Source organism: Stegodyphus dumicola, chromosome X1 (assembly GCF_044657685.1).
Source record: "Stegodyphus dumicola isolate Sdum_Otavi_A_Nest chromosome X1, ASM4465768v1".
Lineage (NCBI taxonomy): Eukaryota > Metazoa > Arthropoda > Arachnida > Araneae > Eresidae > Stegodyphus > Stegodyphus dumicola.
In genome coordinates this window covers 147,470,912-147,488,572 of record NC_140780.1, presented here as the reverse complement: position 1 = coordinate 147,488,572, position 17,661 = coordinate 147,470,912, and the positions used below count along the sequence as shown (strand labels likewise).

Genomic DNA, 17,661 nt, shown 5'->3' with positions numbered 1-17,661 from the left:
TGAATTCATCACAGATTCATCAAATCTTATCTCGAGATCCTATTTCTTCGAGATATTATGCGGGTATTTTCCCATCTGACAAAATACCTGTGATTCAAAATTTTCCCTGTGCACTGGTGCTGAATACGGACAAACATGATGAAAGAGGAACTCATTGGCTAGCTGTCTACCTTGCAGATCAACAGGCTCTTGAATTTTTCGACTCTTATGGACTCCCTCCTGAAGTATATGGAGAAGATATCGCATCCTTTGTCATGAAATATCGTCATGTTCGCTGGAACAAGATTTCGCTTCAAAGTTTAACTTCTAATGTCTGTGGACAATATTGTATTTATTTTATTATTAAACGATGTCAAGGACTTTGTATGGAACTCATTGTATCACTGTTAACCGGAAAGAATTATGATTTCCGAATATTTCAATTTGTCAAGAAAAGATATGGTGTAAACATGATTTTTAAAAAATAAATTTGTTTTAATTTGAAAAATTGTGTCTTGTATTTCTTTTGTGTTGTTTCTACATATATTTAAACAAAACTCGTGTAACAACAATTTAGATAACACATTTTGGGGTATAAAAGGGCTCTCCATACACAGTGTGAGCACAGTCTGTTAAACATCACGAACATGGAAAGACAAAAAATTGTTGTTGTTATTTTAGTTTTGTGGATTTTTTCAAGTATGGCCCTCCTAATTTGGACTCATCTCCAATGGACATCTAAACAAGATTTCAACTGTTTTCAAAATAAAACAACACTTGACATTTATAAAATTTATCAAAAGATTGATTCAATAGGTTTTATCAAGTGCCACGAGTTTTCCAATTTTTATTTAAATCACACACATTGCTGAGAAACAATTTGTGAATGCGTTCAAAGCTCTTTAAATGTTTTCAAAAATCACTGTTTGGAATTTACGAAAAATATTGTGGATTCAAGGAGCGAATGTCTTCTGATATCCAATATACTTAAAGGCTGTTTAGAGATTTTCTGTAAAGTTTAAAAGTCAATATTTTCTTGTTCCTGTCATTTACAAAAATGGAACTGCCCAAGTTCGTACATCCTTCTACTTGTCTTCTGAGCGGACCTACCGGTTCGGGTAAAACGGTTTTTGTGAAGAAATTGATAGATCATATAATGTTCCATCCCATGCCGACCAATATTATTTATTGCTACGGAAGTTATCAACCTCTTTTTAATTCCATGAAAAATGTAAATTTTGAAGAAGGATTACCATTTAACCTGCAGACTCTCCAAAATGCTTTAATTATCATAGACGATTTAATGTCTGAATTAGCAAGTGATACTCGCTTAAGGAAACTTTTTACAAAAGGAAGTCATCACCGAAACCTTTCAGTCATTTTTATAACGCAAAATTTTTTTCACCAAGGCAAGGAGATGAGAAATATTCATTTAAATTCCCATTACCTTGTCCTATACAAAAATCCTCGAGATAAAAGTCAAATTATGCATTTAGCTAGACAAATGTTCCCCGGAAAAGTAAAGGCCTTTCAAGAAATTTTTCAGGATGCTACTTCAACTCCATTTAGCTACTTGTTGATTGATTTACGACCTGAAACAAGTGAAACGTTTCGCCTTCGTACAGGTATCTTTCGTGGGGATAAATACTATGTTTATCAGCCTCGTTAATTCATTTCAGTTTGAGACGTCGAATGGCTTATCAGGTTCAGTGTTTCTCCTTGTTTGCTTTGGGAACATTCAAAAACCTGACTCGGAACAGGGAGCTTACTAAAGTTGTGTTCAATAAATGTGGGAAGTAGACAAGATACAGAGGAAGGGTATACGAAACCCTTTATTTTCTCACTATTTACAATGATTTCCGGACTTCGGAATACAGAGACCAACCACTTGTGGTGTGAACGTAAGAATATAAAAATATTAACTAAACTCTAACTTAACTTTGGAATAACAAACAAGGGCCTACGTGGAAGATTGGCCGTATATTAACAGGAAGCCGTATGCAGTACAGAGAACTGTTAACACTACAATACGTTTAAAATTATTACGAGGATTAAACCTCTGGCCTGGAAGTCAACCAGCAACCGAGTAAAAACTGCTAAGGCAAGCGGCCTGCTTCTACTAACTCCTTCCTCTCTCTCGCTTGGCAAAAAGCCACAATTTAAGTACTTGGCGTTCACCAGACAAATTTGCATAAATAAGTTAAAGCTTTTAATTCTGACCGGAAGTGGAAAATAAGAAGTGATAGTAAAGATTTAAAATAAAATAAACGTTAGTAAAACTTAAGATCCTTACAAGCCAGAGTTAATTAGTTTGAAACTGAGGTCTAAAACGACCTTGTTGAAAACTTTTAGCTCTAGAATCTAACGCGAGGCCAATCTTTTACAAACATTTCTCACTAGAAACTAGAAATTTAAAAAAAAATTTGTTTTTACAATATCAGCTCCATGGACAATTACTTTTCATCTGTACTGCATCTAAACAGGAGCTTTTAGTTGAAATCTGGTTCCTTCCAGAGATCTGGAAGGAAAACTAGTTTAATGAAATGTTACACAATTAAATGGCAAGTCACATGGATATTTATATTTCTCCTAACATTCTTATTTCATTCATGACTTTTATTTAATTATCTCTCCCCGTGCTCTCTGACATGTGTTGTAAAAGAAAACACCAAACACGAATGTGTTTATGTATACGTGTTCAACACTGCCGCCTACAATCAAAACACTAACGTGTTAAAATTCAACATAACAAGACCTCGTAACACACCTTATCTTCGTCTCTAAACCCTGAGGTAGTATTCTGAAAGTGGCTAACTCTGAAGTGTAGCGTCAGAGAGCCTAACTACATTCATTCAACCTTTAACACATATTCGCAATAATTTTCTCTTTTTTTCAGTCACACGAATAAGTTTAAAAATTTTTGGCATTACTTTCACTTTTACCATATCACAATATTTCTTAACATTTAAAATAACAGTTCACATTGTATATAAGAACATATTAACATGCCGTTAATTTTACGCAATTTAAAACATACATTAGTAGTACATTGTTAACTTCTATTCTTTTCCAAGCAAGTGCCAATTCTTCTACATTGAAATACTACATTTCAAAAGTCTTTCAGACTAAAACTTCTTTCTTGCCAGAATGTTTTAAATAAAATTTATACAATAACTTTTACAATATTCAAGTATTTACACATTCCTATTATACATCAACTTTAGTTTTACTCGCGAGTAATTGAAAAACATAATACCAAAATAGGTAACAACTCATTTCTCGCCTTTTTGGCGATAAAGGTAGACCTCACATGAGGTAAAACGTCTTGAAATCTGCCACTTGCAGTAAGAATGAAAGATTAACTTAAGTTTGCAAAGTAACATAAAATTTTACTTATCTTTGTGATATTCGGACATTCTTTTCTCTGCCCAGTCCTGGAAGGTAGCTAAGATTCGTGTTTGATTTATCCTCCTTCTTGTGCGGGCTCGGCCTTCAGTGCCTTCCTCTAGGAGCTTTCTTTTCCCTCCAGTTCGATCACCCTTGAATACCTTCTTTTTCGCCTCTGCCTGTGGTCTTGGCCGTTTGATGGCCGCTGGTCTTTTGACCGCTGGCCGCTGGTCAACGACGTGATATTTTTGACTCGTAATGGCTTTTCTGTTAAAAGATTCTTCAGAATGCGCAAATTCCGAATTGGATTTATTTTCGTTACCTCCCACTCAAACAGTGATAGAAAAAGGTCAGTGGGTTGAATTTCATCCATTAGCCAATGTGTCAGAAGGAAGTCCTGTTGAATTCAATGTTTCTGGAAGCGGAGACGAATACTTTGACTTATCACAGACACAACTCTATGTGAAGGTGAAAATTTTAAAAAATGATGGCAAGCCAATCACGGCTGAAAGTAAAGTGGGACCTGTCAATCTCTTTTTACATTCTATGTTTTCTCAAGGGGATATTAGCTTAAATGAAAGACTCGTTTCCACCAGTAATAACACTTATCCCTACAGAGCCATGATAGAAAAATTACTGAATCATGGATTTGATACGAAAACTTCGCAACTTTCATCAGAATTGTTTTTTAAAGATACAGCAGGACGTATGAATTTTTTTGATATTCAAGATACTCAGCCGAATGAAGGATTCAACCAACGAGTAGAATTGTTTAAACTGAGTGCCTCAGTCGATATGATTGGCCGGTTGCATTTGGATATGTTTCATCAAGAAAGACTTTTGCTGAATATGGTGGATATGAAGATTAAACTCATACGCAGCAAACCCGAATTTTGTTTCCTGGGAGATGGTGAATTTAAAGTCGTACTCGAACATGCTTCTTTGTTTGTAAGAAAAGTGAGAGTTAGCCCTGGTGTTGTGCTAGGACATGCAAAAAGCCTAGAAAAATCAACAGCCAACTATCCCATTCAAAGAGTACTATGCAAAGCCTATTCCATTCCCACTGGAAATATGACTTTTATTCAAGATAACATTTTCATAGGCCAAATGCCTAATCGTATTGTTGTGACTTGCGTCGATAATTATGCCTTCAATGGAAACTATAAAAAGTCTCCTTTTGAATTCAAGCATTATAATATGAACTTTATCGGCGTTTATGTAGATGGTCAACCGGTACCTCATAATCCCCTTCAGCCTAATTTTGAGAAAAACCATTTTATACGAGCTTATCAGAATTTATTTACAAATGCAGACGACCGAGGACTTTACCTTTCAAGATCAGAATTTTCAAAGGGATATTCCTTATTTCGCTTCGACCTGTCACCTGATCTTTGTGATGGCTCTCATTTAAATCTAATTCGACACAGCAACTTAAGATTAGAAATAAAATTTGACAGTCCTTTAGAACAAACTGTTACCTTATTAGTGTATGCTGAATTTGAAAATTTGATAGAAATCAATAAAGCTCGAAATATTCTGTATGATTTTGGAAACTGATGAATTCATCACAGATTCATCAAATCTTATCTCGAGATCCTATTTCTTCGAGATATTATGCGGGTATTTTCCCATCTGACAAAATACCTGTGATTCAAAATTTTCCCTGTGCACTGGTGCTGAATACGGACAAACATGATGAAAGAGGAACTCATTGGCTAGCTGTCTACCTTGCAGATCAACAGGCTCTTGAATTTTTCGACTCTTATGGACTCCCTCCTGAAGTATATGGAGAAGATATCGCATCCTTTGTCATGAAATATCGTCATGTTCGCTGGAACAAGATTTCGCTTCAAAGTTTAACTTCTAATGTCTGTGGACAATATTGTATTTATTTTATTATTAAACGATGTCAAGGACTTTGTATGGAACTCATTGTATCACTGTTAACCGGAAAGAATTATGATTTCCGAATATTTCAATTTGTCAAGAAAAGATATGGTGTAAACATGATTTTTAAAAAATAAATTTGTTTTAATTTGAAAAATTGTGTCTTGTATTTCTTTTGTGTTGTTTCTACATATATTTAAACAAAACTCGTGTAACAACAATTTAGATAACACATTTTGGGGTATAAAAGGGCTCTCCATACACAGTGTGAGCACAGTCTGTTAAACATCACGAACATGGAAAGACAAAAAATTGTTGTTGTTATTTTAGTTTTGTGGATTTTTTCAAGTATGGCCCTCCTAATTTGGACTCATCTCCAATGGACATCTAAACAAGATTTCAACTGTTTTCAAAATAAAACAACACTTGACATTTATAAAATTTATCAAAAGATTGATTCAATAGGTTTTATCAAGTGCCACGAGTTTTCCAATTTTTATTTAAATCACACACATTGCTGAGAAACAATTTGTGAATGCGTTCAAAGCTCTTTAAATGTTTTCAAAAATCACTGTTTGGAATTTACGAAAAATATTGTGGATTCAAGGAGCGAATGTCTTCTGATATCCAATATACTTAAAGGCTGTTTAGAGATTTTCTGTAAAGTTTAAAAGTCAATATTTTCTTGTTCCTGTCATTTACAAAAATGGAACTGCCCAAGTTCGTACATCCTTCTACTTGTCTTCTGAGCGGACCTACCGGTTCGGGTAAAACGGTTTTTGTGAAGAAATTGATAGATCATATAATGTTCCATCCCATGCCGACCAATATTATTTATTGCTACGGAAGTTATCAACCTCTTTTTAATTCCATGAAAAATGTAAATTTTGAAGAAGGATTACCATTTAACCTGCAGACTCTCCAAAATGCTTTAATTATCATAGACGATTTAATGTCTGAATTAGCAAGTGATACTCGCTTAAGGAAACTTTTTACAAAAGGAAGTCATCACCGAAACCTTTCAGTCATTTTTATAACGCAAAATTTTTTTCACCAAGGCAAGGAGATGAGAAATATTCATTTAAATTCCCATTACCTTGTCCTATACAAAAATCCTCGAGATAAAAGTCAAATTATGCATTTAGCTAGACAAATGTTCCCCGGAAAAGTAAAGGCCTTTCAAGAAATTTTTCAGGATGCTACTTCAACTCCATTTAGCTACTTGTTGATTGATTTACGACCTGAAACAAGTGAAACGTTTCGCCTTCGTACAGGTATCTTTCGTGGGGATAAATACTATGTTTATCAGCCTCGTTAATTCATTTCAGTTTGAGACGTCGAATGGCTTATCAGGTTCAGTGTTTCTCCTTGTTTGCTTTGGGAACATTCAAAAACCTGACTCGGAACAGGGAGCTTACTAAAGTTGTGTTCAATAAATGTGGGAAGTAGACAAGATACACAGGAAGGGTATACGAAACCCTTTATTTTCTCACTATTTACAATGATTTCCGGACTTCGGAATACAGAGACCAACCACTTGTGGTGTGAACGTAAGAATATAAAAATATTAACTAAACTCTAACTTAACTTTGGAATAACAAACAAGGGCCTACGTGGAAGATTGGCCGTATATTAACAGGAAGCCGTATGCAGTACAGAGAACTGTTAACACTACACTACGTTTAAAATTATTACGAGGATTAAACCTCTGGCCTGGAAGGCAACCAGCAACCGAGTAAAAACTGCTAAGGCAAGCGGCCTGCTTCTACTAACTCCTTCCTCTCTCTCGCTTGGCAAAAAGCCACAATTTAAGTACTTGGCGTTCACCAGACAAATTTGCATAAATAAGTTAAAGCTTTTAATTCTGACCGGAAGTGGAAAATAAGAAGTGATAGTAAAGATTTAAAATAAAATAAACGTTAGTAAAACTTAAGATCCTTACAAGCCAGAGTTAATTAGTTTAAAACTGAGGTCTAAAACGACCTTGTTGAAAACTTTTAGCTCTAGAATCTAACGCGAGGCCAATCTTTTACAAACATTTCTCACTAGAAACTAGAAATTTAAAAAAAAATTTGTTTTTACAATATCAGCTCCATGGACAATTACTTTTCATCTGTACTGCATCTAAACAGGAGCTTTTAGTTGAAATCTGGTTCCTTCCAGAGATCTGGAAGGAAAACTAGTTTAATGAAATGTTACACAATTAAATGGCAAGTCACATGGATATTTATATTTCTCCTAACATTCTTATTTCATTCATGACTTTTATTTAATTATCTCTCCCCGTGCTCTCTGACATGTGTTGTAAAAGAAAACACCAAACACGAATGTGTTTATGTATACGTGTTCAACACTGCCGCCTACAAGCAAAACACTAACGTGTTAAAATTCAACATAACAAGACCTCGTAACACACCTTATCTTCGTCTCTAAACCCTGAGGTAGTATTCTGAAAGTGGCTAACTCTGAAGTGTAGCGTCAGAGAGCCTAACTACATTCATTCAACCTTTAACACATATTCGCAATAATTTTCTCTTTTTTTCAGTCACACGAATAAGTTTAAAAATTTTTGGCATTACTTTCACTTTTACCATATCACAATATTTCTTAACATTTAAAATAACAGTTCACATTGTATATAAGAACATATTAACATGCCGTTAATTTTACGCAATTTAAAACATACATTAGTAGTACATTGTTAACTTCTATTCTTTTCCAAGCAAGTGCCAATTCTTCTACATTGAAATACTACATTTCAAAAGTCTTTCAGACTAAAACTTCTTTCTTGCCAGAATGTTTTAAATAAAATTTATACAATAACTTTTACAATATTCAAGTATTTACACATTCCTATTATACATCAACTTTAGTTTTACTCGCGAGTAATTGAAAAACATAATACCAAAATAGGGAACAACTCATTTCTCGCCTTTTTGGCGATAAAGGTAGACCTCACATGAGGTAAAACGTCTTGAAATCTGCCACTTGCAGTAAGAATGAAAGATTAACTTAAGTTTGCAAAGTAACATAAAATTTTACTTATCTTTGTGATATTCGGACATTCTTTTCTCTGCCCAGTCCTGGAAGGTAGCTAAGATTCGTGTTTGATTTATCCTCCTTCTTGTGCGGGCTCGGCCTTCAGTGCCTTCCTCTAGGAGCTTTCTTTTCCCTCCAGTTCGATCACCCTTGAATACCTTCTTTTTCGCCTCTGCCTGTGGTCTTGGCCGTTTGATGGCCGCTGGTCTTTTGACCGCTGGCCGCTGGTCAACGACGTGATATTTTTGACTCGTAATGGCTTTTCTGTTAAAAGATTCTTCAGAATGCGCAAATTCCGAATTGGATTTATTTTCGTTACCTCCCACTCAAACAGTGATAGAAAAAGGTCAGTGGGTTGAATTTCATCCATTAGCCAATGTGTCAGAAGGAAGTCCTGTTGAATTCAATGTTTCTGGAAGCGGAGACGAATACTTTGACTTATCACAGACACAACTCTATGTGAAGGTGAAAATTTTAAAAAATGATGGCAAGCCAATCACGGCTGAAAGTAAAGTGGGACCTGTCAATCTCTTTTTACATTCTATGTTTTCTCAAGGGGATATTAGCTTAAATGAAAGACTCGTTTCCACCAGTAATAACACTTATCCCTACAGAGCCATGATAGAAAAATTACTGAATCATGGATTTGATACGAAAACTTCGCAACTTTCATCAGAATTGTTTTTTAAAGATACAGCAGGACGTATGAATGTTTTTGATATTCAAGATACTCAGCCGAATGAAGGATTCAACCAACGAGTAGAATTGTTTAAACTGAGTGCCTCAGTCGATATGATTGGCCGGTTGCATTTGGATATGTTTCATCAAGAAAGACTTTTGCTGAATATGGTGGATATGAAGATTAAACTCATACGCAGCAAACCCGAATTTTGTTTCCTGGGAGATGGTGAATTTAAAGTCGTACTCGAACATGCTTCTTTGTTTGTAAGAAAAGTGAGAGTTAGCCCTGGTGTTGTGCTAGGACATGCAAAAAGCCTAGAAAAATCAACAGCCAACTATCCCATTCAAAGAGTACTATGCAAAGCCTATTCCATTCCCACTGGAAATATGACTTTTATTCAAGATAACATTTTCATAGGCCAAATGCCTAATCGTATTGTTGTGACTTGCGTCGATAATTATGCCTTCAATGGAAACTATAAAAAGTCTCCTTTTGAATTCAAGCATTATAATATGAACTTTATCGGCGTTTATGTAGATGGTCAACCGGTACCTCATAATCCCCTTCAGCCTAATTTTGAGAAAAACCATTTTATACGAGCTTATCAGAATTTATTTACAAATGCAGACGACCGAGGACTTTACCTTTCAAGATCAGAATTTTCAAAGGGATATTCCTTATTTCGCTTCGACCTGTCACCTGATCTTTGTGATGGCTCTCATTTAAATCTAATTCGACACAGCAACTTAAGATTAGAAATAAAATTTGACAGTCCTTTAGAACAAACTGTTACCTTATTAGTGTATGCTGAATTTGAAAATTTGATAGAAATCAATAAAGCTCGAAATATTCTGTATGATTTTGGAAACTGATGAATTCATCACAGATTCATCAAATCTTATCTCGAGATCCTATTTCTTCGAGATATTATGCGGGTATTTTCCCATCTGACAAAATACCTGTGATTCAAAATTTTCCCTGTGCACTGGTGCTGAATACGGACAAACATGATGAAAGAGGAACTCATTGGCTAGCTGTCTACCTTGCAGATCAACAGGCTCTTGAATTTTTCGACTCTTATGGACTCCCTCCTGAAGTATATGGAGAAGATATCGCATCCTTTGTCATGAAATATCGTCATGTTCGCTGGAACAAGATTTCGCTTCAAAGTTTAACTTCTAATGTCTGTGGACAATATTGTATTTATTTTATTATTAAACGATGTCAAGGACTTTGTATGGAACTCATTGTATCACTGTTAACCGGAAAGAATTATGATTTCCGAATATTTCAATTTGTCAAGAAAAGATATGGTGTAAACATGATTTTTAAAAAATAAATTTGTTTTAATTTGAAAAATTGTGTCTTGTATTTCTTTTGTGTTGTTTCTACATATATTTAAACAAAACTCGTGTAACAACAATTTAGATAACACATTTTGGGGTATAAAAGGGCTCTCCATACACAGTGTGAGCACAGTCTGTTAAACATCACGAACATGGAAAGACAAAAAATTGTTGTTGTTATTTTAGTTTTGTGGATTTTTTCAAGTATGGCCCTCCTAATTTGGACTCATCTCCAATGGACATCTAAACAAGATTTCAACTGTTTTCAAAATAAAACAACACTTGACATTTATAAAATTTATCAAAAGATTGATTCAATAGGTTTTATCAAGTGCCACGAGTTTTCCAATTTTTATTTAAATCACACACATTGCTGAGAAACAATTTGTGAATGCGTTCAAAGCTCTTTAAATGTTTTCAAAAATCACTGTTTGGAATTTACGAAAAATATTGTGGATTCAAGGAGCGAATGTCTTCTGATATCCAATATACTTAAAGGCTGTTTAGAGATTTTCTGTAAAGTTTAAAAGTCAATATTTTCTTGTTCCTGTCATTTACAAAAATGGAACTGCCCAAGTTCGTACATCCTTCTACTTGTCTTCTGAGCGGACCTACCGGTTCGGGTAAAACGGTTTTTGTGAAGAAATTGATAGATCATATAATGTTCCATCCCATGCCGACCAATATTATTTATTGCTACGGAAGTTATCAACCTCTTTTTAATTCCATGAAAAATGTAAATTTTGAAGAAGGATTACCATTTAACCTGCAGACTCTCCAAAATGCTTTAATTATCATAGACGATTTAATGTCTGAATTAGCAAGTGATACTCGCTTAAGGAAACTTTTTACAAAAGGAAGTCATCACCGAAACCTTTCAGTCATTTTTATAACGCAAAATTTTTTTCACCAAGGCAAGGAGATGAGAAATATTCATTTAAATTCCCATTACCTTGTCCTATACAAAAATCCTCGAGATAAAAGTCAAATTATGCATTTAGCTAGACAAATGTTCCCCGGAAAAGTAAAGGCCTTTCAAGAAATTTTTCAGGATGCTACTTCAACTCCATTTAGCTACTTGTTGATTGATTTACGACCTGAAACAAGTGAAACGTTTCGCCTTCGTACAGGTATCTTTCGTGGGGATAAATACTATGTTTATCAGCCTCGTTAATTCATTTCAGTTTGAGACGTCGAATGGCTTATCAGGTTCAGTGTTTCTCCTTGTTTGCTTTGGGAACATTCAAAAACCTGACTCGGAACAGGGAGCTTACTAAAGTTGTGTTCAATAAATGTGGGAAGTAGACAAGATACACAGGAAGGGTATACGAAACCCTTTATTTTCTCACTCTTTACAATGATTTCCGGACTTCGGAATACAGAGACCAACCACTTGTGGTGTGAACGTAAGAATATAAAAATATTAACTAAACTCTAACTTAACTTTGGAATAACAAACAAGGGCCTACGTGGAAGATTGGCCGTATATTAACAGGAAGCCGTATGCAGTACAGAGAACTGTTAACACTACACTACGTTTAAAATTATTACGAGGATTAAACCTCTGGCCTGGAAGGCAACCAGCAACCGAGTAAAAACTGCTAAGGCAAGCGGCCTGCTTCTACTAACTCCTTCCTCTCTCTCGCTTGGCAAAAAGCCACAATTTAAGTACTTGGCGTTCACCAGACAAATTTGCATAAATAAGTTAAAGCTTTTAATTCTGACCGGAAGTGGAAAATAAGAAGTGATAGTAAAGATTTAAAATAAAATAAACGTTAGTAAAACTTAAGATCCTTACAAGCCAGAGTTAATTAGTTTAAAACTGAGGTCTAAAACGACCTTGTTGAAAACATTTAGCTCTAGAATCTAACGCGAGGCCAATCTTTTACAAACATTTCTCACTAGAAACTAGAAATTTAAAAAAAAATTTGTTTTTACAATATCAGCTCCATGGACAATTACTTTTCATCTGTACTGCATCTAAACAGGAGCTTTTAGTTGAAATCTGGTTCCTTCCAGAGATCTGGAAGGAAAACTAGTTTAATGAAATGTTACACAATTAAATGGCAAGTCACATGGATATTTATATTTCTCCTAACATTCTTATTTCATTCATGACTTTTATTTAATTATCTCTCCCCGTGCTCTCTGACATGTGTTGTAAAAGAAAACACCAAACACGAATGTGTTTATGTATACGTGTTCAACACTGCCGCCTACAAGCAAAACACTAACGTGTTAAAATTCAACATAACAAGACCTCGTAACACACCTTATCTTCGTCTCTAAACCCTGAGGTAGTATTCTGAAAGTGGCTAACTCTGAAGTGTAGCGTCAGAGAGCCTAACTACATTCATTCAACCTTTAACACATATTCGCAATAATTTTCTCTTTTTTTCAGTCACACGAATAAGTTTAAAAATTTTTGGCATTACTTTCACTTTTACCATATCACAATATTTCTTAACATTTAAAATAACAGTTCACATTGTATATAAGAACATATTAACATGCCGTTAATTTTACGCAATTTAAAACATACATTAGTAGTACATTGTTAACTTCTATTCTTTTCCAAGCAAGTGCCAATTCTTCTACATTGAAATACTACATTTCAAAAGTCTTTCAGACTAAAACTTCTTTCTTGCCAGAATGTTTTAAATAAAATTTATACAATAACTTTTACAATATTCAAGTATTTACACATTCCTATTATACATCAACTTTAGTTTTACTCGCGAGTAATTGAAAAACATAATACCAAAATAGGGAACAACTCATTTCTCGCCTTTTTGGCGATAAAGGTAGACCTCACATGAGGTAAAACGTCTTGAAATCTGCCACTTGCAGTAAGAATGAAAGATTAACTTAAGTTTGCAAAGTAACATAAAATTTTACTTATCTTTGTGATATTCGGACATTCTTTTCTCTGCCCAGTCCTGGAAGGTAGCTAAGATTCGTGTTTGATTTATCCTCCTTCTTGTGCGGGCTCGGCCTTCAGTGCCTTCCTCTAGGAGCTTTCTTTTCCCTCCAGTTCGATCACCCTTGAATACCTTCTTTTTCGCCTCTGCCTGTGGTCTTGGCCGTTTGATGGCCGCTGGTCTTTTGACCGCTGGCCGCTGGTCAACGACGTGATATTTTTGACTCGTAATGGCTTTTCTGTTAAAAGATTCTTCAGAATGCGCAAATTCCGAATTGGATTTATTTTCGTTACCTCCCACTCAAACAGTGATAGAAAAAGGTCAGTGGGTTGAATTTCATCCATTAGCCAATGTGTCAGAAGGAAGTCCTGTTGAATTCAATGTTTCTGGAAGCGGAGACGAATACTTTGACTTATCACAGACACAACTCTATGTGAAGGTGAAAATTTTAAAAAATGATGGCAAGCCAATCACGGCTGAAAGTAAAGTGGGACCTGTCAATCTCTTTTTACATTCTATGTTTTCTCAAGGGGATATTAGCTTAAATGAAAGACTCGTTTCCACCAGTAATAACACTTATCCCTACAGAGCCATGATAGAAAAATTACTGAATCATGGATTTGATACGAAAACTTCGCAACTTTCATCAGAATTGTTTTTTAAAGATACAGCAGGACGTATGAATGTTTTTGATATTCAAGATACTCAGCCGAATGAAGGATTCAACCAACGAGTAGAATTGTTTAAACTGAGTGCCTCAGTCGATATGATTGGCCGGTTGCATTTGGATATGTTTCATCAAGAAAGACTTTTGCTGAATATGGTGGATATGAAGATTAAACTCATACGCAGCAAACCCGAATTTTGTTTCCTGGGAGATGGTGAATTTAAAGTCGTACTCGAACATGCTTCTTTGTTTGTAAGAAAAGTGAGAGTTAGCCCTGGTGTTGTGCTAGGACATGCAAAAAGCCTAGAAAAATCAACAGCCAACTATCCCATTCAAAGAGTACTATGCAAAGCCTATTCCATTCCCACTGGAAATATGACTTTTATTCAAGATAACATTTTCATAGGCCAAATGCCTAATCGTATTGTTGTGACTTGCGTCGATAATTATGCCTTCAATGGAAACTATAAAAAGTCTCCTTTTGAATTCAAGCATTATAATATGAACTTTATCGGCGTTTATGTAGATGGTCAACCGGTACCTCATAATCCCCTTCAGCCTAATTTTGAGAAAAACCATTTTATACGAGCTTATCAGAATTTATTTACAAATGCAGACGACCGAGGACTTTACCTTTCAAGATCAGAATTTTCAAAGGGATATTCCTTATTTCGCTTCGACCTGTCACCTGATCTTTGTGATGGCTCTCATTTAAATCTAATTCGACACAGCAACTTAAGATTAGAAATAAAATTTGACAGTCCTTTAGAACAAACTGTTACCTTATTAGTGTATGCTGAATTTGAAAATTTGATAGAAATCAATAAAGCTCGAAATATTCTGTATGATTTTGGAAACTGATGAATTCATCACAGATTCATCAAATCTTATCTCGAGATCCTATTTCTTCGAGATATTATGCGGGTATTTTCCCATCTGACAAAATACCTGTGATTCAAAATTTTCCCTGTGCACTGGTGCTGAATACGGACAAACATGATGAAAGAGGAACTCATTGGCTAGCTGTCTACCTTGCAGATCAACAGGCTCTTGAATTTTTCGACTCTTATGGACTCCCTCCTGAAGTATATGGAGAAGATATCGCATCCTTTGTCATGAAATATCGTCATGTTCGCTGGAACAAGATTTCGCTTCAAAGTTTAACTTCTAATGTCTGTGGACAATATTGTATTTATTTTATTATTAAACGATGTCAAGGACTTTGTATGGAACTCATTGTATCACTGTTAACCGGAAAGAATTATGATTTCCGAATATTTCAATTTGTCAAGAAAAGATATGGTGTAAACATGATTTTTAAAAAATAAATTTGTTTTAATTTGAAAAATTGTGTCTTGTATTTCTTTTGTGTTGTTTCTACATATATTTAAACAAAACTCGTGTAACAACAATTTAGATAACACATTTTGGGGTATAAAAGGGCTCTCCATACACAGTGTGAGCACAGTCTGTTAAACATCACGAACATGGAAAGACAAAAAATTGTTGTTGTTATTTTAGTTTTGTGGATTTTTTCAAGTATGGCCCTCCTAATTTGGACTCATCTCCAATGGACATCTAAACAAGATTTCAACTGTTTTCAAAATAAAACAACACTTGACATTTATAAAATTTATCAAAAGATTGATTCAATAGGTTTTATCAAGTGCCACGAGTTTTCCAATTTTTATTTAAATCACACACATTGCTGAGAAACAATTTGTGAATGCGTTCAAAGCTCTTTAAATGTTTTCAAAAATCACTGTTTGGAATTTACGAAAAATATTGTGGATTCAAGGAGCGAATGTCTTCTGATATCCAATATACTTAAAGGCTGTTTAGAGATTTTCTGTAAAGTTTAAAAGTCAATATTTTCTTGTTCCTGTCATTTACAAAAATGGAACTGCCCAAGTTCGTACATCCTTCTACTTGTCTTCTGAGCGGACCTACCGGTTCGGGTAAAACGGTTTTTGTGAAGAAATTGATAGATCATATAATGTTCCATCCCATGCCGACCAATATTATTTATTGCTACGGAAGTTATCAACCTCTTTTTAATTCCATGAAAAATGTAAATTTTGAAGAAGGATTACCATTTAACCTGCAGACTCTCCAAAATGCTTTAATTATCATAGACGATTTAATGTCTGAATTAGCAAGTGATACTCGCTTAAGGAAACTTTTTACAAAAGGAAGTCATCACCGAAACCTTTCAGTCATTTTTATAACGCAAAATTTTTTTCACCAAGGCAAGGAGATGAGAAATATTCATTTAAATTCCCATTACCTTGTCCTATACAAAAATCCTCGAGATAAAAGTCAAATTATGCATTTAGCTAGACAAATGTTCCCCGGAAAAGTAAAGGCCTTTCAAGAAATTTTTCAGGATGCTACTTCAACTCCATTTAGCTACTTGTTGATTGATTTACGACCTGAAACAAGTGAAACGTTTCGCCTTCGTACATGTATCTTTCGTGGGGATAAATACTATATTTATCAGCCTCGTTAATTCATTTCAGTTTGAGACGTCGAATGGCTTATCAGGTTCAGTGTTTCTCCTTGTTTGCTTTGGGAACATTCAAAAACCTGACTCGGAACAGGGAGCTTACTAAAGTTGTGTTCAATAAATGTGGGAAGTAGACAAGATACACAGGAAGGGTATACGAAACCCTTTATTTTCTCACTCTTTACAATGATTTCCGGACTTCGGAATACAGAGACCAACCACTTGTGGTGTGAACGTAAGAATATAAAAATATTAACTAAACTCTAACTTAACTTTGGAATAACAAACAAGGGCCTACGTGGAAGATTGGCCGTATATTAACAGGAAGCCGTATGCAGTACAGAGAACTGTTAACACTACAATACGTTTAAAATTATTACGAGGATTAAACCTCTGGCCTGGAAGGCAACCAGCAACCGAGTAAAAACTGCTAAGGCAAGCGGCCTGCTTCTACTAACTCCTTCCTCTCTCTCGCTTGGCAAAAAGCCACAATTTAAGTACTTGGCGTTCACCAGACAAATTTGCATAAATAAGTTAAAGCTTTTAATTCTGACCGGAAGTGGAAAATAAGAAGTGATAGTAAAGATTTAAAATAAAATAAACGTTAGTAAAACTTAAGATCCTTACAAGCCAGAGTTAATTAGTTTGAAACTGAGGTCTAAAACGACCTTGTTGAAAACTTTTAGCTCTAGAATCTAACGCGAGGCCAATCTTTTACAAACATTTCTCACTAGAAACTAGAAATTTAAAAAAAAATTTGTTTTTACAATATCAGCTCCATGGACAATTACTTTTCATCTGTACTGCATCTAAACAGGAGCTTTTAGTTGAAATCTGGTTCCTTCCAGAGATCTGGAAGGAAAACTAGTTTAATGAAATGTTACACAATTAAATGGCAAGTCACATGGATATTTATATTTCTCCTAACATTCTTATTTCATTCATGACTTTTATTTAATTATCTCTCCCCGTGCTCTCTGACATGTGTTGTAAAAGAAAACACCAAACACGAATGTGTTTATGTATACGTGTTCAACACTGCCGCCTACAATCAAAACACTAACGTGTTAAAATTCAACATAACAAGACCTCGTAACACACCTTATCTTCGTCTCTAAACCCTGAGGTAGTATTCTGAAAGTGGCTAACTCTGAAGTGTAGCGTCAGAGAGCCTAACTACATTCATTCAACCTTTAACACATATTCGCAATAATTTTCTCTTTTTTTCAGTCACACGAATAAGTTTA

At 34.9% G+C, this 17,661-nt stretch overlaps 3 protein-coding genes across 3 annotated transcripts; all 3 read left to right on the top strand.

Annotated features, from left to right (window-relative positions):
- Positions 1-3,624: 3,624 nt before the first annotated feature.
- Positions 3,625-4,923, top strand: LOC146993313 (uncharacterized protein F54H12.2-like). The gene has a single exon (XM_085808209.1). The coding sequence runs from the start codon at positions 3,625-3,627 to the stop codon at positions 4,921-4,923; it is 1,299 nt and encodes a 432-aa protein (XP_085664335.1).
- Positions 4,924-8,547: 3,624 nt separating this feature from the next.
- LOC146993312 (uncharacterized protein F54H12.2-like) lies at positions 8,548-9,846 on the top strand. Its single transcript, XM_085808208.1, has one exon. It carries the CDS (start codon positions 8,548-8,550, stop codon positions 9,844-9,846), a length of 1,299 nt encoding a protein of 432 aa, XP_085664334.1.
- Positions 9,847-13,470: 3,624 nt separating this feature from the next.
- On the top strand, positions 13,471-14,769 carry LOC146993311 (uncharacterized protein F54H12.2-like). Its single transcript, XM_085808207.1, has one exon. The coding sequence runs from the start codon at positions 13,471-13,473 to the stop codon at positions 14,767-14,769; it is 1,299 nt and encodes a 432-aa protein (XP_085664333.1).
- Positions 14,770-17,661: the final 2,892 nt, after the last annotated feature.

What these genes read in the sequence shown, in the direction of transcription:
- LOC146993313 (XM_085808209.1), top strand. Translation starts at nt 3,625, where the DNA reads ATGGCTTTTCTGTTAAAAGATTCTTCAGAATGCGCAAATTCCGAATTG.
- LOC146993311 (XM_085808207.1), top strand. Translation starts at nt 13,471, where the DNA reads ATGGCTTTTCTGTTAAAAGATTCTTCAGAATGCGCAAATTCCGAATTG.
- LOC146993312 (XM_085808208.1), top strand. Translation starts at nt 8,548, where the DNA reads ATGGCTTTTCTGTTAAAAGATTCTTCAGAATGCGCAAATTCCGAATTG.